This window comes from Sarcophilus harrisii, chromosome X (assembly GCF_902635505.1).
Source record: "Sarcophilus harrisii chromosome X, mSarHar1.11, whole genome shotgun sequence".
Taxonomy (NCBI): domain Eukaryota; kingdom Metazoa; phylum Chordata; class Mammalia; order Dasyuromorphia; family Dasyuridae; genus Sarcophilus; species Sarcophilus harrisii.
In genome coordinates, this window is record NC_045432.1 from 61,790,305 (window position 1) to 61,816,962 (window position 26,658).

The 26,658-nt window shown below is 43.9% G+C and overlaps 1 protein-coding gene across 4 annotated transcripts in view; it reads left to right on the forward strand.

Moving 5' to 3' along the window:
• Positions 1 to 26,658, forward strand: part of DACH2 (dachshund family transcription factor 2) — a 426,169-nt gene that overhangs the window by 378,281 nt on the left and 21,230 nt on the right. For 3 of the 4 annotated variants that reach the window (XM_031944515.1, XM_031944516.1, XM_031944517.1), the window contains 2 exons: positions 23,844 to 23,989; positions 25,124 to 25,271. In XM_031944515.1, coding sequence (XP_031800375.1) covers positions 23,844 to 23,989; positions 25,124 to 25,271 — 294 coding nt within the window. Of the gene's footprint in view, positions 1 to 4,835; positions 4,956 to 23,843; positions 23,990 to 25,123; positions 25,272 to 26,658 lie in introns of all 4 variants that reach the window. The other variant, XM_031944518.1, reaches the window with a different exon arrangement.

Sequence of the window (26,658 nt, forward strand, 5' to 3'; positions counted from 1 at the left end):
CTTTCCCCAAATGATTGTATTAGCTTCTCAAAATTGATTCTGGATGCCTTTCATTTGCCATTGGGCTCAAGGCAGAAGCACAGTGATGCTATCCCACGTCTCGCTCCCTTATCCTGTTGTGGCTAAACTCTTGTGAGCAAAAAGAGCATGTAAAACATTTCAAGACAGATGGCAAGCAGGCTCTGAGTCCTTTTGTTCAGTCTTAGCAGACACAGGTTTCAACACAGTTTGAAATCGTGGGTTTGCTGCCCATCAGGGATGCCAAAGTGGTTAGCTTTTTATTTGCTATGGAAGGATGGCACAAAGTTAATATTGCTGTGGCCAGAAGAAAAGTTGCAAGTCCTTATCTTGGGGAAGATAATGTGAACTCAGCAGTATCACTGCCTTGATCTTTGTTTAAAGTCTTATAAAACTAGATTGCAGCTTGATTGACAGCCCTGTCAGAGAGTGAATGAAGACTGACACTATAAATATTGAAAATGCAACGTTTACAAAACCAGCAGCCTAAGTTTTCTCATGATGCTGCTGCTTTTGTGGAAGGACTGCGATCCACGTTATTTGTAGCAAAATGTCCATCCTGCTCAATAGCACTGAAAGTGATGGGTCTGTCTCTGGTACCCACAACTCCACTGACCTACTTCTGCTGTCCACAGCTTAGATGCTTCGCCCCTATGTTCCATGTCTGTCTATGTTGTGAGGCTGGACGTCTTAGAGTAAACGGATTGGACTAGGATCAGAGATCCTCCAGCCGGAAGAGGCCTTTAGAAATCATCTAGTCAAAAGTACTCATTTTACAGGGGAAGACACTAAGATGCAGAGAAGCTTAGTGATTTGTCCACAGCTACAACCTGCTGTTGCTCTCACCATCATTTAAGGGACATTGGTATCTTGCCACGACCCACCCCTCGAGGCTGGCTGGCATAATGTGATATATTGGGGGCTTCTGGCATTGCACCAGAAGGAGCTTGCCGAATGCCCCGTTGTTAGATTGTCAACTTCGGGAGGGTTGGGCAGGGACTCCCTCTGAACGTTCTGTCTTCTCCTACAGCTGTGAAATGCTTTTGCAGATACCTCCTTAACAGAAAAGGACTTTTTCCTGCTTGTTATCACTTCTCTTTGCATCAGTTCATACAAGGTTTCTAAAATTTCTCTGAGGGCACATTGTGTCATGACACATCCACATCTGGATGATCCCGGCACCACATTCACTTTTTATTGTGGAAGTTGTGCTTTATTAACTCGCTCTTCCAGCCTTCTCCTACAAATTGACGTTGTGTTAGGAGCAGACGCATTCTACTTCTGAAGGGACCACCGATGCCTTGTGTGATCCTGATTGGTATTCTCTGGGGGTCCTGCTGTTTCCATAGTTTATTATTATTGACGATTGTTTTTCAAGACCAGGTTAGGAGTAGTTAAGGCTAGGAACCCGCAAACTTTCAGGGTGTGACAGTTTGTGCACTCCGATTCTGAACTCTGCCAGCTTCTCACATTGGTCAGGTCTGAATGACACGGCCGTAGAAATCGTCCCCGGTTGGAGCACCAGTATGCTATTGCTGACTGTAACCGCTGTCAGCTTTTGGAGAGGGAGAATTGCAGATTTCCTCTTGGTTTAAGCTTAATGACCCCATTGTACAAGTTGGGGCCTCTGCCCCAGACTGTGGGTTGGAGAATCTTTGAATCTCTTCTAGCTCCCGTGCCACACAGCTGCTGCTTGCTTCTCTTCAGACTTCTAGCCTCAGAACACATCTGAACTGAATATGTGACCAGTCCTTGTCCTGGTACACACACATGTTGGACTCAAGCCTAGCAGCAAGTGCCTTCCTTGGTCACCAATGGATCTCTGACTTGGGGATTAGTCACATAGCTTCTGGCTAGCTCCTTGCATGATACAGAGTATCGGGTCTGATTCTTTCTGCATCCAGGACTGCTCCTTCCCTGGTGCACGGCTACAGGCCCCAGCTCAGTCTCTGTGCTAAAGGGCTATAGAGAGAATCTTTCTGGACAGCCCCTTTCCCCAGTTCCCATAGGCCTCCCTGGCTGTCTCCCTCTGCTACCCCGAGCTGGAATAATGACTCAGGCATTCCTAAGTCCTTCTTGGAATAGTGGAGGCAGAGAGGTGAGCTAGAGACTCTTCTCCTATGCTGCAATGTTTTCCTGGACCCTCCCCACTCCTCCTGTTAACAAAAGAGGATCATAGAACTGAAAGGAACCTTAGAGATGTTCTCAAACCAATATTCTAAGCCTACCCCCTCCATTTTACAAGTCCAGCAAACTAGGGCCCAAAGATCTTAATTGAATTGCCTGAGGTTATAGTGTATTTTTGAGGTACTCCACTTAAAAATGTGAACTCACTTTGGCCCTGGCCTTTCCTTATATCCATCTGTCTAGACCAGTGGTTCTCAAAGTCTGGTCCAGAGCATCCTGGGAATCTCTGAAATCCTTTCAGAGAGTCTACAAATTCATAATTAGTTTTTATTTTTAATGTGATCAATATCTATAACTATAAGCTACATAAACAAGGAGGATCTGGACAGATCCTCAATCATTTTTAATAGGATAAAGATATTGAGAACAAAAGTTTGAGGACCACTGGCCTAGACCTCTGCAGACCGCTCCACTTTCCACGCGGCTACTGTACATCCCTCCCTTCTTTGGTCAGACACTCCCTATTGCTCCTGCAAGTTCAAGCCTCTCACTAGCTCTTTCAAGTCTCATTTTATATCATTTTACTTGATCCATTCTATATTCCAAACCAGCTGACCTCTTTACTTGCCTCTCAACTCAGCTTTCCATCGCCTACCTCACGATCTTAGTGCTTGTCTAGAATGTGCTTTTGGCCTCCTCTTAGCTTTAGGCCTTGGCTAGAACTGGACCCCTTTCCTGATTAGTTTCAATACCAGGTAAAACTATTAAGCTCAGACAGCAAGAGATTCTCTGGATGGTGCTCCCTTTCTGAGTCTGGCCGAGGAAAGGAGCTTTGAAGTAGATTAGGGGAGGTACCTTCCGAAAAAAAGGCTGAGATCAAGTGAAGTGCCTTCTACAAAGATCTGTCAGATTTGTTCAAAGTTATCTATTGCTTTTGCTTGTGCTTCTATCTCTTAGGTTCAGCTCACATGCCATCTCACACACACACATGAAATCTTTCCCGATCCCCCAGCACAATGTTGATTATTGGCGATTTGGAGGGTGGAATTATCATATGCTTATAGATTTAGAGCTGAAGGAATCCTGGAGACCACCGAGTCAAACCATCATTTTACAAATGTCGACACTGAGAAACAGGTTAAGGGACTTGTCCAGGTAGCAAACATCTGAGGACTTTTTGACTTCAAGGCCACCACTCAGTCCAGTTAATCATCTCCTTATAAAGATGACAATAACGTGCCCAAGTCAGTCATCTTTTGTTCAGTTTCTTTTTTTTTTTTTGATCATTTGAACACTTGTAAATATCATGGAGACATTTCTTTGGACAGATAGGAATAAGAAATGAGACTCTGGAGTGTGGCTGATGCTCTCCAAGCAGAAGCCACTTGGTTTTCTTTTATAAGCATGGAATCAGACTTCCATTTATTAATTTGTTCTATAAGAGTCAAGCCATTGTGATGTATTCCTATTCCTTATCATCGTAGAGCAACTATATATTAGGTGTTAAATCCCTTGTTTCATTTTGGACCAAATATTTTCCCAAGATGAATCTCTTACTAGTTACCAATGAGTAAAAGCTCCAGTTTCTTTTTTTAAACACCCCCAGGATTCACATTTCAAAATTAAAGTAATTTTCATGTAAACACATTAACTGTAAGATCTTCATGGTGTTTGGAACAAAATGCATTTCCTTACAAAGAGACAAGTCATTGTGCTCCTTTTTGTCAGACACAAGCCCTCATTTGTGGTTTCTTTTCATCTGTTGAAATAATTACTTCTCTTTTTCTGCCTTCAGTAGTTAGTTCTGGTCATTAGCATTTCTGTAAAATTAAGTTTCAGAGGTGCTTTTAACGTTCAGATCGAATGTAGTGTACACTTGGCTGTGGAAACCAACCTACTTGAGGCTAAACCAACGCCGACCACTCTGGGCTCTTGGAAGCTGTCACTGGCTAGCTTCATGTGCTGCCCAGGGCGGTATGCTCACTTAGCTCCCTGGAGAATAGAGAGCTGGTAGCTGCCGGAGAGAGCACAGAGAGAGAACTCTGCTTTCACCCCTTCTGTCTCTGTCCATGCTCATGAGAACATTAAGGAGCAAAGAAGTAACATAGCTAGGGAGAGCTAAGAGAATCCTCACCGTCACCTAAGAGACATCGAAGAAGAAGATCCCTGTGGCCCAAGTGCCTGACAAGCAGGTCCTCTTCCCGTCTCAACGCTCTTTGGCCCTTTCCTCTCCCTCTGCATTCTCTCCCTTTGTTTTTAGCGTTTCAGCAGCAGGGCAAGGTACAGTCACGAAGCAGCAGGGAAATAAATGCATAGACAGTCACGGTATTCATGCTCGTGTATTTGCTACTACCGGAAAGTCTTATTTGAGGTTTTTGTCTCTCTACATACATTTGACATACTCCAATGAATTTTTGGAAAGGTTCTACTTTTGCCTTGGGGCACAAGTGATGCTCAGTGTGATGAAATATCCCAAGCTTACAAGGGATGCTTAGGCAGCCCACAGGAAGACCCTAATCTTAGGACTTTCCAGAACAAAAGACTGGTTACCAAAAATATCTTCCTTGGGGCCCCACTTGTCATGCCCAAATGGGTTCCTCCTCATCTTCTGTAATATGTTTCTTTTTAAGAATTCAGGTTCTCTTAAGAATGTGAATAATAAACTAACAGAGCTCTTTGCCATCTTTCAGTTCTGTCATTCCATCAAGAGCTATATGATGAATCCCAGGCACAGTGGGGAGCAAAAAAAAGCTTAAGACAGGGAGCCTGGCCTCAAGATGCTTACCGCCAAGTTTTGCCGAAACAAACAGGTGAATAGTTAAAGAACAATGCAAGATTTCAATAATGCGAGATCTCAGTTTGAAAACTGCTATCAAGTAGTATATGAAATGATAAGAAATGGTTCCCATGTGCCAATAATCTTAGCTATGATTTTTCTCCCAGAATACATTTAAAATAATCTAAAAACTAAAACAGATTTAACAATCATAATTTCTGAGTTGGAAGACACCACTTTGACCATTCTGTAGTCCCAAAGATGTCCTCCAGCCTTGGATTCAAAATGTCCAGCGGGGGAGGGGAAGAAACATATTGTTTCCTAAGATGCTAACTTGATTTTGGTTGGGAATAACGAATTAATTGCTAGACTGTAACAACTGGAAAAATTTTGGGCTAGGCAAAGGAGCCCAGTGCCCACATTACATTCTGATGATTGGTGGAGTTTTGCCAGATTTTAAAGAATTGGGAATCTTGGAGAAGAGAATCTCTGCTGCTCTCTAAAATTCTTACTCATCCATCACTGAAGAGATTCCCAGTGCTTGTAGTCTCTGTATATGCTTTGAGGAACCAGGTTCCAAAGCAGAGACAGGTTCCAGACCTGACTTTTAAGGAAACGGGATTGATCGTTGACACTGGTCTCAATATCTCTTAGTTAAAATCCATTTGTTTGTATTGTTTTTGTGTTGGTGTGAAGGATATAAAGTCAAAAATGAAAACAACCTCTGTGTCTGAAGAGCTTAAATTTTTACAGGATACTTTTTGCCCACTTGGACAAGTCCCTCTGCCTCTGTGGGTTGAGTTGCATCATCTTTAACGAGGGGCTTTTAAGGTCTCTCTTACCTCTGATCTACAAAGCCAGATATGAACTGTGTTCTCAAGACGGGTCTTTGCATCAGGGAGCAGCTCTGAGTCACTAAAAGCATCACATGCTTTGCCAAGGACAGTATTTCCCATTCAAAGTTGGGCCATTGGTTGTTGTCTACCTGCAGTGCCTGGCCCAAATAGTTGGAAGAAAACAGTAGACTGGCCAATCGATGGAAAACCGTCTTTTGGTTTTTCAGTATGGATGGTTAGGCCAATCTGTTTTGAGTAATCCATCTGTATAATAAGGAGTCGGAAGAGATGACCTCTATGGTCTCTACTGGCTCTGAATCGGGGATCCTGTTCTCTTAAGGGAGAAAAACCTCTCCCTATAAAGTAGGATGGAAATAAACTCCAGTGGCTCCTTCTCTCCGATCCCCTCTGAGGAAAGGGCAGAAGAGAAAAGGATGGGGTAAAAGGGTCACTTAACAATGGGTATGAATCTACAAAGAAAGGCATGAGAGTTTGGTTTCTTCTCACTTTTCCCAACCTCAAGTAAAGGGCAGCAAAGTCACCAGAATTAAAAGGATGCTGAAAGGCCTTGGGCTAATGTCAGATAGAGGATCATTTGAAGAGATTTGATAAATGAGTTCAAGAGGAGCTGCCACCATCTCTGAGTACCGGTGGGCTGTCCCCCAGAAGAGGTATTAGACTGGGTCTGTTTGGCCCCAGAAGCCAGAACAAGGAGCCAAAGAGTCACATTTGGTCTGGTGTCAGGAAAGGTGCCTCAGCATTTAGTGCTGGACCACAGTTCAAGAGGATGCTTTAGCAATAAGAAAAATCTGTCATTTGAGGAGGGAAAGGCCTGTCCCTGGAAGTCTTCTGGAAGGAGCTGATGTTTACTCGTTAGGTTTGTTGTAGGGGAGATTCCATTTGGGGCTGGGTTGCACTAGATGCTAACTAAGAGTGCTTTCCCTTCTAAATTTCTACCATCTAAGTGTGCAAGTATGGATAGAGAATAGGAGAGAAACAAGCTGCTGTCCATTAAGAGGTGAGTGCTTGGTAATGATGATATCACAGCTGATCCATCTGCAGCCTCCAGGGACTGAGACACCAGCAGTCAGCCCCGGGGTCACGCTTATCATCATGACAGTGGAGGGAGCCAAACTAATTACTATAAGTGATGGATGACTAAGTGGGTGGAGGCAGCATGTCCAAATTGGTCTGACTAAAATTCCTCTAGACTTTGTGATCATTTTTTTTAAACAACCCTTATAAATGTCCCCTCCCCTAATAGTCTAGGTTAATTGTTTGGAGGTCAGTTATAAATAGTCCTAATTGAGGTTTTTCTGTTAATTCTGGAGCTGGCTCGGTAACAATGTCTTCAGCATTGAATACAAAGTGAGGGATTTTTTTTTAATTTGGTTTTTGTTTTGACATCGAGAGGAGCCATGAACAAATTTAAAGCAAATGTGGCCAACAATCTTTTCCTCCAGAAATACTTTTCTTTCACTGTTTGGGTTTCTAATGAGGCTCAGGGGAAAAAACCCCCAAACCCTGCAAATAACATCACCCAATATAACACTAGCAAATAATCATCTTTAAAGGTTTTTAAAAGAATATGAATCTTCGCCTTTGACATTTGTGAGCAAAAATACAATAATCAGTTACACGGTCAGCGCCTGTCTTAAAAAAGCAAAATAAATAGTGCTCTAGTGGCAAGGGATGGCCCCTTTGTTGCGGAGTCCATCATTGTCACGGAGCACGCTATTGCTGTTTGGGGCCCCACTCAGTGGAATTGAATTTGCTCTCTGGGCTTCGGAACAATTGTCAGGCTGGAGAGACGCACAGAATGTTACTTGTAATGATAGCATCTGTTTCACAGTGATCTCTTTTATTTTGATTGATAACACCCCGACTTTCAGCTATTGAAGATTTCCCCCACTGCCACTTAATTTTTTTTTTTTTTTTTTTTTTTTTTACTAATGCTTGGATCACATTAAAACAACAACAAAAAGCAAAGAAAACCGCTTGAAAACGATAATCTCTGAAAGAGGAAAAGAGATGTATTTCTTTGGCTTTGCCTGACCCAAGAAAGGACACTGGACAATAAAGACATGCTTTTCATCCATAATCCTGTCTAGAGCAATATTTTTATCCCCCCTTTACCTGCTAAGATGTGAAACTGAGAAAGTTGGGACTTTGAAGAAGTCTCCAGAATGCCATAGGAGCAATGATTTCCTAGCCCAGGAAGGCTTGTCCCAAAGGGATATCTGATTTCTTTTTCCTTTCACATCTGAGCGGCTTTTTAATATAGGAAAGTAGTCTCAGAGTAGCCAGAGGACTTTCTCAAGAGATCTTGTAACTTTCCCACAGAGAACGGAACACCACAGGAGAATATTTACCCCAAACACTATTCCCTTGCCTTACACTCAATTCTCTCGCACCCTTTGCCTGCGTGGATATTTGGGCTCGCTTTCCTTCCACACCAATGCAGACTTCTTGGAATCCCTCTGTGCTTGTCTGCCTGCCCAGCCTATGCGAATCTCATCTCTGTCATTAACTGTTCATGCAACGAGAGTGACATTTTAGGAGCAAATCATTCACTTTGAGAGGGTCTCCAGGCTTGCTGCCTCTCATCAAGGTACTTTGTGATGCCTTATAAAAAAGGAGAAAGATTCACTTTGCCTACCCCTGCCTTCAGAAGATAAACTTTACATTGGTTTGGAGTGCGCAGGCTCAATGTTAGCCGGGGTCTGTAGGGGCTGATTGGCTATTTGATTTGTGTTTTGTTTGTACTGGTGTCCCAGATACATTTGTGTTCGCTTCGGTTGCGGCAACCTTTTGAAAACCTTTGAAGCTCAAAAGGTGACACAGAGCGTCAATAAATTTTCAATATTTGCAAAAACAATAGATGAAGTGGATTTCAAATAGGGGTACACACCCCTTAGAAAACGGAGTCCTGCCTTGTAACAATCTTCAATTAAAACGTTAAGTTTCATTGTGTTTATTCAGGGTGTGTAAAGACCAGGCTGACATGTATTAAGCCCTAAATCGCAGTACACAGCTGGAGTCTAGCCTGGCATCTTCCAAATGAGTTTGTACAAGGAATAAAAGATTGCCATCTGAGCAACACTGGAGGGAGACAAGGAGACAAAAGGCAGTTAAACACAATCAGCAAAGGAGAAGCCTGTATTTCCGCATATAAAGACCGCCATGGGGGTGGGGAGGAGAAGGGCTTCCAGCTTTATTCTTTCTTCTTTCTTTCCAAAAGTACCCAGCACCAATATATTGGCTTTTTCTCCTAAACCGAAGAGGGGGCAGTTTGGAAGTGAAGCACAGTACAATTCACAACCTAAGGGACAGAAACATGGACTTTCCCCCCCTCCCCCCCCCCTGCAACTCAAAGGGACCTCTTTGATTTTAGTTTATGTGTGTAGTCGAATTTTTCATGCCATTGGGTTTCACCTTCTTGGGGGTGACAGTCTCTTTTTTCAAAAGAAGGCACTGGCTATGACCATACATAGTAGAAATAACTTCCATTTTCATAGGGTGTCTGTTTTATGGCCATTATTGCTGTTGAGTCTCACACCCACCCTGGGGGCTAGCTATCTCTAGGAGCTATCCCTGTAGTTGAAGAAACAGAAGCCCTGGGAAGCACAGGAGCTCAACTGTGTGGTCTAGGCCCTCTTCTCCCATGGGACCTCTTTGGCCAGGGACAGCAGACTAGCCAGCCAGGAAGAGAGGTGACCATTTCCTGTCAACGCTCTGCTTTCTTTGTTTTCTTTGACCAACAGATTGAGTCGAATCTGTCAAAATAGGTGTGTGGATATGGGGGGGGGGGGGCAGTAGTGGCATTCTTGACACGATCTGTCTCTTTTGGTAGATAAAATGTAACCCGGTCTGGGTTTAGAAATTGAAATGTGCTCAGTGATCCAAAGAGCGAGCGAGGTATCATAATATTTATGGAATATAATTGAAAATTTCAGTATTAAAAATTGTAAATGAGATTTTAATTTGTGAATAGCTCCGGTTTAACATACAAATATCAAATATTGATGTTCAAGGTTTAACAAAAAGCCATTTAAATTGTAAACTCAAAAAGCACAAGCTGTGACTGCCAGCTCATTGTAGCAGCAGTCTTTAGCTCTCCACTATGTACACAGAGTGAGGAAGGGAGTTCTGGCTTTTTTTTTTTCTTGGACCCAGGGAGATTGGATTAGGATAGTTGCATTCATATGCTTATCTCCCTCCCTTTTAAGGCAGGTCCAGAGTCTATGAGAGTCCTGCTCTAAACATAGGCCAAATGGGGGATCATGAAAGAATGTCAAGGAGGCCACAGAACCCCAAGTTGGGAGGCCCACCTTCCCTCGTGTGGAATTCTGGAAGAAATCAAGCAGCAGATGACATAGCCCTGGCCTTCAAGAAGCTTCTAAGATGGCAGAGGTGGCATCTCATAAACATGTGAAAAGTTAATTAACAATGGGTTTGAAAAACTAGTTCAATAAACAAAAGAAGAGAGGTCCGGGGAGCAACAGATTTCAGAGCTAAATGAATGCGACAGACAGGAAAGTGATGTGGGAGTTCAAAGGAATGTGAGGTTTCTTCAGAGTCCAAGTGGGCCTTGCTGAACTGGGCCTTGAGAAAAGGGTAGCCTGTTGACAGAGAAGGAAAAAGAGAGGCCATTCTCAGCAAGTGGAATGCCGGGAGCACAAACTCAGAAGGAGGAAATCGCAGAGGCGGCCAAGGAAATGGTGAGCAGGCCAGCTTTGCAGAAGCAGGAGTATTCTTGTGGAAGAGGAGTTTGGAAAGGTGTGTGGGGCCAAATAGTGCATTGTCTGAAATGTCAGGTTGAGGAGGGTAGACTACAGATAAAAGGGAGGCTTTTAAGGCTTTTGTGGAAGGGAGCGATAGAATTAAAACTGCCAAAAGAAGATGGATTTTAGGGCCAAATCTCATAGTGGGTTAGCCCAAAGAAAAGCAAATATGGGGTGGGAGGGCACGGTAGCAGTTTCCTAGAATTCCTCAGAAGGTAGAATTAGACTAGTTCCGCTTGGCCTCAAAGTATAGAACCAGAAGAGAGGTGCCTTTGGGCTCCATCAAAGTAGAAATATTAGCCGAGTTGGAAAGTGTACTCCTGACTCCCTGGGGAGGAAACTTCCATTTCTTGGAGGCCCTTGAGCAAAGGTTCAGCACCGAGGTGGAAGAGAGAAAAAGGTGTGTGCGCAATGTGTGTATACCCATTCCCATCCACATACTTCATCTAGTTCTGGGGGGAGAATACCTACAATTTAGGAGGAAAGCAGTAGTAAGGCAGAAGCTGAAATCCAAGAAACGAAACAGTGATGAAATCCATGACCTCATATAGCCATACATGAAAACACCAAACAGAGCAGGGGTAAGAATGGCCCGGTGAACCCGAGATCCTTTGTCCAGAATTATAATTTGACCTCCTAGGCAGCAGGGAGAAATGTTACACTGAAATCTGTGAGCAGAATATGGCTCTGGAAAGGCATACCTTATTTAAAAGGAACAAAACCTATAAAAGGGAGGAACCATCTCAGAGGACCGTTGTATCTTAAGAAGAAATGTAGTGTTCACAGGAGGAAGGTCAGGTGCCAGAGTACATGAATCCGAGCATAGTAGGGAGCCAGTCGGGTGGATGACAAATGGAAGGACCACTGTGCCATCTCTGTGACAATGTCCAGTCTTTGAGGACAGGACTATTTTGCCTCTGTGTATCTCTAGTACTTGGCCCCAGGGCTTGACCTTAATAAGTGAGTGATGCTTTGTTGACTTGATGGTGAAGATTTAGGCAGATAACACTTATTTCAATTTAGGCATATGCTCTGTTGAATCTTTTTTTTAAAGCCCTCATTTTCTGTGCTGGACTCTAGAAACGCAGTCAGGAAACTGTCAAGATTTTCCCAACCCGTGCTAGCATTGATAATGCAACGTCCATCTCTACTAGGGAAAGACCTCACCTCTTGATTTAGGATTACAACATTCTTCCTAAAACGTTCAGTAAACCGGACGGGGATGGCGATTTTGTTCTCTGGGAACGATGTATAATTTGAAAAAAAGCCAATTTAAAGGTGAACTTGAGCTTTGGAAGAGAAAGGCATTCCATCTCTTCAAAACTGCAGTAACCTGGCACTGTAGGAAGCTTTTATAAGGTTCATCTGATGTTTATGACAACATTTTGGGAGGGGGGGGTGGCAGTGATTGAATTTTTCAAAGCACTTAAATACCATGGAGAACTACGTTTCCCACTAGTTTCACGGCTCTCTGGGCGCGTACTCTACAAATCTGGTATCTGCCTGGACGCAAACGCTCCATTGCCGTCAGAGCAGGTTCTACTGTTTTACAGGAATGCTGCATTGAGGGCAGCTTGAGCCATTTGTTCCTGACTATTATACCCCTCTATTTTATGAAGGCAATTTTCCATCTGCAGATATTACCATCTCTGCGGTTTCTTTGCTGTTTGGCCTTAATGGATGACATGGGATATATTTACCCAGTCTAAGCAAAGGAAGAGATCATAGTCAAATTGTCCTTTATAACCGGCTTGGTTCAGTTGTAAAATAAACAAAGAAGAATTACCAAGTCCCTGAAAAGGGAAGTCCTACTTGCTCCCCCCCACGCCCATCTTTGAAGAGATTGAGAGGTTGCCTGCTCTGAGGATTCCAGGCTGGAATTTTGCCTTAAATATCAAAACTAGATAAAAATATCAAGAGTAGATAAAGTGATCCCCGCCCCTGTCACCCATTGTGCTGTTCTTGCTCAGTTGCAGTGGCAGCAGGAGTAGGGTCACAGCTACAAAAGGGATGAGATCTTCTGCATCAGCTCAAGCAGACTCTCCTTCTCTTCCTCAATAAAGAGAGGAGAAGGGAGTTACCCAAGATCGTGTGGATGGTACAAGAGAGTCCGAGTTCAGAGCCAATTCATTGGCTCTCTCATTCTAAATTTGCCACGCAGTCTGGCAAAATCCCCTCGGTACAGCTTTTCACGAATAGGAGGGAGGGCCGAGTTGCATCTGAGGAGCTCCATTAGCCGAGTATCGCTCTTCTACTTTTTGATTGTAGCTTCTGGAAAGATGGCCTTTCAAGGCAAGCAGAGGGATCTGATTTTTTGTTAAAAAGCCTCTGATTTTTAGGCAGCCCCATAAAAAGATATCAAAGCACTGAATCATGGAGGGAAATAAAGAAAAGGAGGTTAAGAAAAAGTTACCTCCAGCCACTTATCAGAAGATTTATGAAAAAACCTCAAAGAGTATAGAGAGGGATAGATGCTCAAAAAAAGAGAGGGAATGTTAACAAAGTAGGTCCATGGGAAACGGAGAACTGTGCCATGTAAACATGGAATCCGATTCTACCCGGATTCAATTTGATATTGTTGGCCCCTAATTCATATCATTTCTGTGAGAGGCAACATAGCTTAGGAGATAAGAGAATTGGCCTGGAAGTCAGGTTACCTACTCCCCAGGTGACTTTGGGTCAATCCTTTGATCTCCCAATGCCCCAGGCAACACTCTAGGACCATAAGCTCCAGAGCAGATGCCGTTTTCCATAGGTAAGGTGAGTTTCCTCACTAAATGTGATTATCATCAGTTGGGTTGGAGGGAAAAAATTGTGTATATACCTCCACACACAAGTGTGTGTATACATAGCTATGCACATATGCATACATGTGAATGGACATCTGTGTCTGAGGCTAGATTTGAACTTGAGGAGATGAGTCTTCCTAAGTCTAGGGCCGAAGCCCCATCACGGTGCCACCTAGCTGCCCCCTACCGTGGGGAAAAGTAAATATCCCTAGATATTCTCAAGCCACTGGAGCACTCTTCCTGGTGTAACAGTGACACCAAAAGTTCTCTCAATTTGGACTGTTTTGTTCATAGACTCTTCTGTACGGAGGCAGCATGCCATAGTAGCTGCCAGGTCAAAGAAATCCATGTTCAGATCCCGCCTTGTAGGGCAGCCCGACTCCCGAGGCATATGCTGCCACCACGGCAGGTACAAGGGCAGCTGCATAGCACCCCGGCGTCCAGGTCCAACGTTGCCCCTGAGACATTCACCTGGGAATGGCCCATGATGATAATTTCATGGATCTGAATCTCCTGTCCTTTCTACTCACAGGAGGAAAATACAGTTGAGTAAGAGCTTAACTCACCAACCAAAATGACTAAATACTCCATGAAATCCCAGCCTCCATCCACAGGAGTCTCTTTATCTGTTGGTACCCTTACATGCCCTGCTGTAGAGAAACAATGACAGACCAGGAGAAGCATTTGTTCTGAAAAATCCCATCCAGGGTTTCTCTCGAGATCCATCTATCCACATTCGGCTGGGACCATTCTGCACCCCCTCAAGTGATCAGTGCTTTTCACACTGGTCCTTGGAAGCCTCCTGTGTCCTTTGAGCGTGTTTTCTAATATGAGAAGCTTTGGGAAGAGGTGTCGTTCACGGGGCTCTCATAACCCCAAGCCTTCTGGAAGGTGGTCCAGGAAATCTCCCTGAGCAGCCCCAGAGCCTCCCTGGGAAATGATTATCCTTTGTGTGACAGGGCAGTGCACACCTGGGTGCACAACCATTCTTTTTGACAAAAATCCTAAAGTCAGAGATAAAGATTAAGTGAGAAGAGTTGAAAGTGAAATGAGCTAGGAAAGATGAGGAGGAAGAGGCAGTTTTTAGCATGAAATAAAAATGGCGTCTGACCGTGTGCTGGGCTTCTTGGCTCCCCCTGGGGTTGTAGCTTCGGAAGTTTTCGACACACGGAGCTTGCTTGCCAGATGGCACAAGCTCTGCCGGCAATAGCCGGCATCTAAAAATAGTCTTTGTGCATGTGGCGTGGGTTGTGGGATTGAGTGTTGCTCCTAGCTGCCTACTTCCCCCACTGTAGCTTCAACCAGTTTCAAGGAGAGAAGGGGCAACCCAACACCCTCCACATTGGGGAGACGAGACCATTTATGAACCCAGGTGCCGACTTATTGATAGAAGCTCCATGTTCTAGAGCTAGAGGATCAGACCTCTGAGCCTAACCAGGCCACCCTAATTTTGTAGATAAGAAATGAGCAGACCAAGTCGGGGAAGCTCTGTCCATTGTGGCACTGCAAGCTGCCCCCCACTCGGTATTAGTGTGGGCCACACAGGTCTATCTGAACCGAGCGTCTTCCTCTCCTAAGCCAGCTTGCTTTCCACTTTCAAAGAATTGGGCGCCACCGGCTGATCTCCATCTGGCATGAGGACTTGCCCATCCCCCTCCCTCTGAGACTGAGACCGCCCTCCCCCTTTGCTCTCTTGTTTCCCTGTCACGAGAAATTGTTAGGAGGACCCAGGCTCCCATCTTGCCCCTTGGCAGGTCATCTAACTCCTCAGTGTCCCAGTTGATTATCCCCAACGAACTAAGTTAGAGGAGTCCCTACAGAAAGCATATGCCTGGTCCCTGCTTGCTCACACATAACACACGACGTCGTGCAGCCAGACCTTGGGATTTCTTGCTGAATTTTCTACGCCGGTATGAGCCTGCCATCATGTTCTGTATCTCATTCCTTCCACTGAATCGCTCCCAGGAAGGGCTCCAAGGCCAGGTTTCAGCCTCTCACAACCCCTCACAAGAAGGACCTTGTTTTCTTCTACCCGCATATGTTCACAGGTTTCTCTCATGTTTTGCTTTGTTGCCTAACTAGATTATATGAAAGGAATTTAAGAGGTTCCATTCTCCAGAGCAAAAATAAATTCATTTTCAGCATGTGTGAATGAAACCCACAAGAAAACAGGGGTGGTGCCATGCAATGGAGCAGCCTCTTTTATTGTGTGTTGTTTTCTTAAAGCCTCTGCATTTTCCTGGATACCTTTAGATAACAATTAAGGATTGTTTCAAAAATGAGTTTGTAAACAATTAAAAAGGTGCCTCAAAATGTTATTGTCACATCAAACAATATAAATCATCTTTAAGAAACCTGGATTGGATTGAGGACTGGGATCAATCAATTATTCTTCCCCCCACCAATACTCATCAGCTTTCAGTTCATATATGGTAACTGAGAGAAAACCATCTGTGACTTGAGCATCAGTACCCGAAGCACAAGGTTATAGTAGCAAATTTCTCCATCTGATTTATGTGAGGTTCAGTGAAGAGGGCCATTGTCCTGCTACTGGCAGAGGTGTGCTCACTTCCTGGCAGAGCTCACCTTTCCCAGTGCCGCCAGGGAACTGGTCACCGGCCCCCTAATAAGGCCAAAGTTGGCTCTTTCCCTGTGACCGGGAGGCTATTTTTTCAGGGCGTTCAAATGCCATCAGTTGCAAGAGGCCAATAATCCATGGGGGAGAATATTTCCTGCTTTCGTTTCTCCCAGAATGGAGATATGTGTGGTTTTAAGTCTCATGTCCTTGGTCTGTCCATCATCAAAGCCAGATGTATGCTAATACCATTGGCTGGCCAATATCCCCTGAGACTGAATGAGGCCAGCCAGTCACCAAGAGAAGCAAACCCTAAGTTCTTTGTAGTCCCTCTTAGTGGCCTCCAGTGGAATTTCAATTTCAGATGTTCTCTTCAGGCCCTATGGGTAAGCCTCTTTTGTGGCTTCTCTCTGGTTCTCCTTAAGAAATGTGCCCATATTGGCACTTTCAGCAGCTATCATCCACCTTTGCTTTCCTTTCGATCAGCCGAATAGAAGATGGGTCCCTCTAAGCCAGGGGTGGGGAACCGGGAGGCCCTCAAAATCATTAGCTAAAGCAAGCAGAAGCAACAATGAGCTCAAAGCTGCCACTGCTCGAGTTCTGTGTTAATCATTTTGTCCGGCCTGTGAATGATGTTACAAATATCCAAAGGGCCCTTGGCAAAAACAAGGTTGCCCGCCCCTCACTCTAAGCCACGATGGGCTGAGAGTACTGGGCAGGGAAGGGATGCCACCCAAACAGAGGCAAGCTTTTCATCCTGAATCATAGTCATTCTGTGGTAAAATGTAGGTGCTGCCAATCACCAAACAGAATTAGACCTCAACTGATGAAACCCATGATGATCCCCCCTCCACCCCCCCAAGTGGAAGCAGACTTTCCTGCTTTTGTGGCTACGTACGTTCAACATGATTTGAATCTGAGGACTGAGCAGTTTGTAGGACTCTGGCTGTATAAGGACCATAGATAAAGAACATGGAGGCGATTAGGCCAAATGGGCACCAAGACCATGACACACCTTAGAGATTGCCTTGTTGATCTAAATCTCTGCCAGAAGCTTATTTTCTTCTAATTGGAATCCCTCTTAAAAGACAAGTATAAGGGGGGAAACCAGTGAATTCAAAGTTCTATTTAACTGGGCCTTGATTTCAGACATTTTATTTGACTATTTTTAAGTTATTTTTCTTCTCTTCATTACAACTGAAAAGCAGTTGGATGTGTGGCCTGTGTGCTTATGGGGCTCCTAGAGTCATATCGGATTCATTCCTCTCTGTCTATACCCCATGGGTCGCACAGCACTGTTACCCTTTGCGCATGCTCCTAATATGGGAGTATCCATTTTTTTTGTTGGCTTTTTAAAATTAAGAATAGAGCGTTGGAAGAAACCATATGGAGCCCTCAGAATTGCTATATTACTGAAAATAGCATGGCTGCCATTTTCTATAGCTCTCTTTCAGTGCCCCGTGGTCTAGATGGGACATTTGTGAACATTTCTACCAGACTAGAGTCTCCACCTTTCAGTATCTCGTGCACCAGGCTTCGAGCAAATAGGTGATGGAGTGGCATACATTTGGGTGAATCGAACAGAAAACCACTGCAGTCTCCCTTATTCCTCTTCCTCATAATGCTGGAGAATCTGTGCTACTCAATTATATAGAATTTTATGGAACCTCCATTTGTTATGCATCAGCATTATCTCAACTGGATTGTAAACTACAAACTGCTCTGGTGCTGTGGTCCTACCCCTAACTACCCCGGGGAAGCAGCCAGGGGGCCGGTCCCACCGTGGACACAGGAACTAATATGCCTGTAAGGGAACAAAGTGGCTTCAGAGCACAGTTTGGTCCTCACCCTCAGCCCTGGCACCTTGTGGGAAGAAGGCCAGAGTGTCATGGGATAGTATGGCAGGCAAGCTCCCTGGAGGTCTCTGGGAAGGCCTCCTCAGTCATGCTAATGGCTTGTCCAAAGGTAACCCTTAGGCCAACTGTTATGGAAAGGATATCTTTTGCTTTTTGTGGAATCCTACCCCAGCTTGACTTTATTTCTCTTGCCTGGTTGCAGGAGGGAGGAGAGGAGCCACACCTTGCAAAGTTTCCAGCAGCCTTGAGAGTAATTTTCAGAAGAAACTTTTCCATTCTGGACATTTACCCTTTATTTATTTTTCCTCTACAAATATAACTCCTGTTCACCTTTACATCTATTCATCTGGACCCCAAGTAAGAAATTAAAATAGAGAGACTGGCCTCCAAATGGATTTCCAAGTGCTATTACCAAGTATGGCAGGTTTAACAAACAGGCACAATAAAAGCGGTCCTCACTTTACTTCAATAAATGGAATGCTCCTCAGCGTCCTTGGCTAGAGACAGTGTCTGTCCTATCTCTATTTCTTGTTCATTCTATTGTGCTAAAGGTTTGAGTGGGGAGCCCTTGAGCCCCGGCCTTTGACATCAGAACACCCAATAGAACCCCTTTCTGCTTTGGCTGGCAAGAAGATGGTCCCCTTTTAAGCACTGGTCTTTTCCGCGTCAGGCGATTGCCTGGTTTTTTAATTGCTTTGCCAATTAGGGTGGGTCTGAGGCTAGCTAATAAATTTCGACCTAATGGTAAGCTTCCTTGGAACGCGGACAAGATGTAGGTGTCGTTCAGATGTGAAGACCTATTACCAGATTGAAATAGATTTCTAATGCATTTATCATTCATCTTTGCAGTATGTGATTTCAATCAGAAAAAAAAAAAAAGTGATGAATGGTTTGACAGCTTCCAGTTGGAGCCTCTAAACATAATACTCTTCTGCTAGTTTTCAGCTATTACAGACCTTAACATGCAATGTGACCTTGGTCTACCGACCATGTTTGGGTAGCACAAAAAACTTAATCATAAGAAGTCATAAGTAGAATCCTTCTTCTTTACTGCCCTTTTTCTGGGACCAGGAAATTTATTGCTCGTGGGACAGGTAGGGTATGAACAATGGGCCAAATAGAGTCCAGGGTTATCTCATCTGTGTGAAAACTGCTGCTGAAAATCGATGTGACCTCTGCTATACTGTCATCCCAATTCCCACCCTCTGTGTCCTATTTGTCTTTTGGTAGAAGCTTAGATCTGTGTGCTGTCTCTATGTGTCTCTCGTGGGCCAGATTATCAAAATGAATCATTGCCTGCAGACCTCTTATATTTCTATTTATTTTCCCGGTGTTGACTAGGTCTGATGAAATATGATTCTTTTTGCATTTGATCCTTACTGCAGCAAGCAGCACCTAATTTAGCTGTGTCTCTCTCTTTAAAGAAGAGTAATACTATTTTGAAACTTCAATCTACTGTACAGCAACATTACAAACCAGACACCATGCAACCCGTCTTCACAGTCAATACCAATTTTCCTTTCGGCCAATTTCATAGCATTACTTTCATCTCCAAATGGAAAAGATTTCTAGCTATTTTCATGTAGTTAGAGTTTGGTTATACACACAACGTTTTAGGCATTGCCACCACTGCCCTGTTTTTTGTTTTTTTTTGGTGGGGGGGTGTCATTCAGTCTCTTGTCACCAATGTCCCATATCTGTCTAAAGTGTATGAGCTCTCATAATCCATCAATTTTCCAAACTCTGTCTCGATAGAAAATATGTCACTGGGGGAATATCCTATTGTCTCTGAACCAGCAGGAAGTCAGCATTCTAAGTTTAGAGATCTGACAACATCAGCCCCATCCTTTAAAATGTTGTATTCGATGGTATGAGGATGGGAACGGCGCCAGTTATTATCGATATTGGCAAATCATTACAAAGACACTCCATTCACTTAATGCACTCATGTAGTGAAGACCAAATAGCATCTAAACAGAGACTTCACACTATACAGAGAAAACACAAAATGGGGCTAGGGTTGGTGTCAGGAAATATTTTAGAGACATAATAATGGCTGCCTAAGGGCTGCCCTCAGGAGTGTGTGTGTGTGTGTGTGTGTGTGTGTGTGTGTGTGTGTTTACAATAAGATAACATTATAGATGTTATCATTGTGCATTTTTATTGTGCCCCAACAGTTCTAACTGACATGCTGATTCCCTCTAGACCAACCTCTCTCCCCTCCCTAGTTCCCCCAACAAAAGGAAGAAAAGGAAAGAAAAGGCTCACTGAACATGCAGCATTCTAATGGTCGATATGAAGATGAAATTCTGGGCACTGGGAATGCATCGGCAATTTACAGGCAATATGTTACTAATCGAACTTTACTAAAAACAATGGCAGTGAAGGTGCTTCTCATCTCCTAATTTAGGTTTGCCGTGTTACATTGCCTTCTCAGGCACTGTGACACGGACGCTTGAGTTTTCTGCATAGCTGAGAATTAGTGAATACATATTCCCCTGGCTCCATGTGAAATCGTCAATTAGTAGTTTATATCCTCTAGGTTCTAGGTACATTGAGATATTAAGGGTCATTTATTGGGAGAAAAAGCTCTACCATTATGCTCATTTCCCTGAAGCTTCCCTCAATGATTCGCCAGGGTTTCCCATCCAAGGACTCCCACAGAATAACATGACGACTGGGAAATCAATGGGGTTCAAGACTCTCTTTACTACATACATAAGCTGCTCGGATCTGAAAAATGAAGTTCAACCGAACAACAGATCACTGTTGGAGTACCTAACGATGCCAGGAATAATGTGATAAAAACATCTCCTTGCCAAATCTCATGGAAATTCATTTAGGTTCAAGCCTAGCCAGCAGCTGAAACCCGTTCTATCTGAGACCCTATCAAACCACCACCAATTCAACCTGGATTCATAGAGGGGGCCACATGGGCCAACCTGGCCATATTTCCCCCATCATTTACTTGCAAAGTTGATTTTTTTGAACCCAAGAAAAGGCTTTTGGAACCTAATCTATTTGATCTTCAGATCTGAATGACACTGCAATCTGCTGAGATTGTTTTGTTTATGTGCCCATTCTGCCGTCCACCATGTTAGTTACCCTCCCAGATTTGCTGCCCTCCAAGTTTGACAGATGTATTGTCCATGTCTTTACCCAAGCCATTGATGAGCATATTAAGAGAGCATGAGATGAAGCATAGAACCATATGGTCCTCTTCTAGAGAGAGACTTCCTTCTGAGTTGACTTTGAAACCATATTGTCTCATTCCTATTTCCCCTCTTTCTCCACAAAAGCAAAATTGGACCCAAGTAGCATTGGTCTGTCACTAGTTATTGGCATTAATCCCCCTTCCCCGCCCATTCCCAAGCAATAGGTCCAATGTAAGTGAAAATGCTTCTTAAAAAATGTTATCTTTAGTTTTCTAATGGAATTCTAGTTAACTGAAGATCTAGTTATATAAGCCTCAGAGATAGGATTACAACCTGAATCCTCTTGTCCCCTCTCCTCCCCCCCCTCCCCCCATACCATGCTGTTCTGGGTGTGTCTGCTGCTATTCTTCAGCCATTGTAGCTATTCACTGTGGGATCTAGCTTGGTGATATGTTAGCAGTTTTCTCTCTCCCTTTGTTTTCAGTTTAAAACGCCTTTTATTAGATTTGCAAAACACCAGGCAGATCATCTTATTGGCACTTGTTTGTTCTTCTCCATCCCAAGTCAGATGTCTGTCAGTCTTAGATTTTAAAATCCAAGCCCCATTGACCAAGCCCATTTTCCTTTCCCTTTGTTCATTTTAGTTGGTATCATTTCAACCGCAATTTGACGGTCACTCACAAGAGTACTACAGCCGTACTGATTAAAGGGAGACAATGGCCTGTGCAGTTGGAAATTGGGAGTCTTGGGACTTGGATTCCAAGTCAGATTCTGCTACTTTGTGAACTGGGGACTAGGTGCCTCATATTTCAAAGGACTCTGTGGTTGGACTAGATGATCTTTTTTTTTTTTTTTTTTTTTGATAGCATAACTAGATTGGTTATTCTCTTTTTTTTTTAATTAAATAACTTTTTATTGGCAGAACCCATGCCAGGATAATTTTTTACAACATTATCCCTTGCACTCACTTCTGTTCCGGTTTTTCCCCTCCCTCCCTCCACCCTCTCCCCCAGATGGCAAGCAGTCCTATACATGTTAGATAGGTTACAGTAGATCTTGGATACAATATATGTGTGCAGAACCGAACAGTTTTCTTGTTGCTCAGGGAGAATTGGATTTAGAAGGTATAAATAACCTGGGAAGAAGAACAAAAATGCAAGCAGTTTACATTCATTTCCTAGTGTTCTTTCTTTGGGTGTAGCTGCTTCTGTCCATCCTTGATCAATTGAAACTAAGTTAGATCTTGTCTTTGTTGAAGAAATCCTCTTCCATCAGAATACATCCTCATACAGTATCGCTGTTGAGGTATATAATGATTTCCTGGTTCTGCTCATTTCGCTCAGCATCAGTTCATGTAAGTCTCGCCAATCCTCTCTGTATTCCTCCTGCTACTCATTTCTTACAGAACAATAATATTCCATAACATTCATATACCACAATTTACTCAACCATTCTCCAATTGATGGGCATCCATTCATTTTCCAGCATCTGGCCACTACAAACAGGGCTGCCACAAACATTTTGGCACATACAGGTCCCTTTCCCTTTTTTAGTATCTCTTTGGGATATAAGCCCAGTAGTAACACTGCTGGATCAAAGGGTATGCACAGTTTGATAACTTTTTGGGCATAGTTCCAAATTGCTCTCCAGAATGGCTGGATGTATTCACAATTCCACTAACAATGTATCAGTTGGACTAGATGATCTTTATGGTCCTTTCTGTAGTCTTGACTGCATCATCCCCCTACTCTGGAAGCTCCAGTGGCTCCCTGTTACCGCTAAAATAAAATTCAATGCTTCCTGTTGGACAACTAAAGCTCTTCACACCACCTTACGCTCAAACTGGGTGATTTTTTATTCTCCTACATTCCACATCCTGTGCCTTTGCACAGGCTGTCCCCTATGTTTGCAATGGAATTGTTTTCCTCCCTCTCAGCGCTCAGACTCCTAGTTGTCTTTGTGGCTCACTAGAACCGCCTCTTCGTCTACAAGACCAATCCCGATCACAGGCTGCCAACTAGTACTTGTCTCCCATATATATACAGGTTACTTCTTGCAACAGAGTACAAGCTTTTCAAGGGCAGGAGCTGCTTCTTTTTGGGGCAGCACAAAGCTTGACGCTCAGGAGTTGTGTAATCAAAATGCTCTCGGAATGACTGAAGGGAACAATCCTCAGACAGCTGAATCCGATGGGTGTTTTTGTGGCGTCTTTGTTAGGTTGCTTACATGGTTGCGTTCTTGAAAAGGTTTCTATATAGCCTCAGAAGAAAGCTCCCAGCGTGGCTACTTGGCAAAGTGGTCTTTAGTATCACATATATACTGTATAGCTAACTTGGCTCGAATGAGTGTCAATTGGCCACGTGCTGCCTGAGGAAGAGATCGTCAGTAAGGCCTTGGGACGAGCAACTTTTTTCCTTTTTGCACAACTCTCCTTCCTCGCCGTCTTATTACTGACCCAGATGCTTTTTCCTCTGACTTTTCTCTTTAAGACCTCCTTGGAAGTCACTTAGTGAGAATACCTTTAGATAGCCATGGGGAGAGAAGAGAAATTAAGGGGAGGGGAGGTTTGACATTTTATTCTCTCATTATAGCTTAGAGATTTTTATTTCCTGCTATATTTCTTTGAATTGAAAGCAGTCGAACTCCTTTATAGCTAACAGCATCCTTTGGGGGCGCTCGAGGTGCTCAAACTGCAGAAATTCCCTCCATCCACATTCTCCTGTCCCTCTTCAGAGACATCGTGGGCATCTCAGTTTCTCATCATTTCGGTTCCTTTGGGGAAAAGGAAAGGAAAGGCAATAGACTAGCCCAATTCCACTATGTTTAGATTGTTTGAACACTTGTGTCTTTTTGAGAGCTGCTAGCGGATGCCTGCTTTGGTGTTTGCTTTCACTTGTCTCTGACTGTGATATTATTTGATTTTACAGAAGAGGTGCAGGTTGCCATGCCGATGATGAAACCGGGCCTAGAGAAGGTCCAACTGGCTGGACAAGCCATGCCTGCTGGCTTCTCCTCCCCATTCATTTTTGCCGATAGCCTTTCTTCTGTGGAAACGCTCCTGACCAACATTCAGGTAAGCTTTTGGCTCAACAAAAATCAGTATAACATAATAATTATCAAGTATTAGTCGTCGCCCTTTGTGACATTTTAGACATTCAAAATATCGAATTTGGTTATTGATTGGTTATTTATCAAAGACGAACTGTGCAAACTTGGATAGTTATTTTTCTCATCTTAAAACAACGAGGCACACAATTTTTATATGAGAATATTTTGTGTAAATTCTTCCCACTCATAGATTTTGCAAATTTGATCATGACCTGTATAAAGCCATAATTGCTTCATTTCCATCAACACCATGGTTGAGGACCTGAATTGCTCCACTGTTTAGGATGGTGAGATGGAAGGCAGTTTTTTTTTTTTTTGAATTCTGCCACCTGGAGGGCTGAAAAGTCCATTTCCCCCCCCCCCCATCTTAATCTTAGTACATCTTGTTTCCGCATACTTTCCAAGAAACACCCCCAAAAGAATCCGCTACCAAATACATTTCCCCAAAACATCCTCAGCTAAATTGCCCTGATGTGGCAACAGGAGACCCCCTGTGGATTACTGATTGTTATCGGAAGGTGTGGTTCTGTGGTGGTGGCAAACAACTACTCATTAGAGTTGAGGCAAGTTTGGTTTGGTTGTGTCCGCCGCCAAAATAGGAAACGTGGGAGATGGAAAATCTTTTCGAGGGTCACTTCTTCTTTGATATTGTGGAGTTCTAAACCTTTTGGGCTGGTCTAATGATGTCACTTTCAATACACTAATCTACGCCTCTGGTTTTCATTATTATTGTGACTTTAAAAAAAAAAAAAAAAACATTCGCTTCCTCCCAGCCCAGCCTGGTCATTCACTGCCAAGCAAGCAGATGGAGTCTCTCCATTGCTGGTTGTTATCATCACTGAGGAGAGGAGGGAAAGGGGCCTTTTGTATGTCCTGGGTGTAGCTGTGGAGGCATGGGGAAGATTGCTAAAACAAAGAACAGGCTTTATAATTTAATAGCCAAATGTAAATGAAGGTGAGTTTTCCAATCCAAATAATGCTTCCCTTTAGATGGGTATTTATTGCAGCTATTCAATCACCTCTGAGGCATCAAATGGTCAAGACAAAGAGACTGAACTTGAAGAATTGTGCTTTTGTTTGGTTTTGTTTTTTTCCTTAGGGCCTCCTGAAAGTGGCTCTAGACAATGCTCGCATCCAGGAGAAGCAGATGCAGCAGGAGAAGAAAGAACTGAGAATGGAGCTCTTCAGAGAGAGAGAGCTAAGAGAGACCCTGGAAAGACAGCTTGCTGTGGAGCTGCAAAGCAGAGGTGAGCTGGCAGCTTGAGGGCCACCATCGAGGCAGCTGGCAGAACAGGTGCAGAGGAAGAGAAGCTGAGGTCAAGGGCAAGGACGGCCAAGGGAGCTATCCACGCTGAGACTCAGTTGCAAAAGGGGCAACCTGGAAGCTCAGCTGCCTTTTTTTCTCCCCTCTTGGTCTAGTAAGCTAGAAGGTCTTTGGAGTCAGGAAAATCCGAGTTAGGTTGTTCCCTTGGATGGGTGGGACTTTCTCAAGGCTTGTGAGCCAGTCCCTAACCTTGGTACAGAGGCCTGCTCTGCAAGAGCCTGCCTCTCTGAAAGGAGTCTCTCTGTGGAGGAAGGGATGGGTCAGAACTCCCTGTCTTCATCCCCCTTTCCCTAAAGGAAGGAAGAAAAAAAAATAACTATAGATAGTTAGGTAATGAATTCAGATCCCACCTCTAACATCTGAGCTGTGTGAGCACTTCAAGTCTCTCAGCCTCAATTTTCTCCTCCGTAAAATGGGGTTAATGATGCCTGGAAGCACTTGTCTCGCCCTATTGTGAAGCTAAAGGAGAGAACATCGGCAAGGCGCTTTGTCACCTTTAACGTGTCATGTAAGTGGCAGGTAATGGGCGACATAACCGGCACAGAGCCAGACCTCAGATGACGCGCACACCTCGCATTGATCGCCAGCTTCTGGCTTCTCTCCATCTCCAGGAGCACCTCCCCAAGGAGAAGTCTCTCCCTCCCTCCCTTTCCTTCTATCTGTCTGTCTGCCATCCCTCCTTTCCCCTGCATCCCCACCCGATGGCCCAGTGGCAGGCTGGAGAGGCCAGCTGGCCACCAGATGTGCCATACCCTGGGAAGGTGATGTCCCCTGGCTACCAGTGATGGCCTCAGGAGGCTCGTCCAAATTGGCTGCAAGCAAATGACATCTTGCTTATTGACTTCCCTTCGCCTGTGAGAGCTGCTCTGGGGAAGACTTTTTCCCCAGAGGTCGGAATCATTATTCCTTCTCAAAATGGAAATGTAGTCATTGAATTCAAGGAGAACTAAACCTTCTTATCTTGGCTAATTCAGTAAAGACTGGAGAAAGCAAAGGCTAAATAATTTTTCTATACTTTGAGACAAATAGTGGATTTCCACCTTTTGGCTTGCAGAGGAGGGTACGGGAGATTGACACAGTTATAGATAGGAATTAGCATTCTCTGCAAATGAAAGCTACCTCCTTGCCTTTTGGGGGTGTGGGTAAATGCCTCTCACCTCACCCAGGCTGGAAACACTGGCCATGGGAGCTCTGAGGCACCCGTCCTTTTTTCGTTTTGTTTTTCAGGGGGGGGGGTGGTTATATTTCTTTAGAAAATTGTCCAAATTCCACTTTTCTCCTTCGAATCTGACGTGTCTGTCCCACCAGAA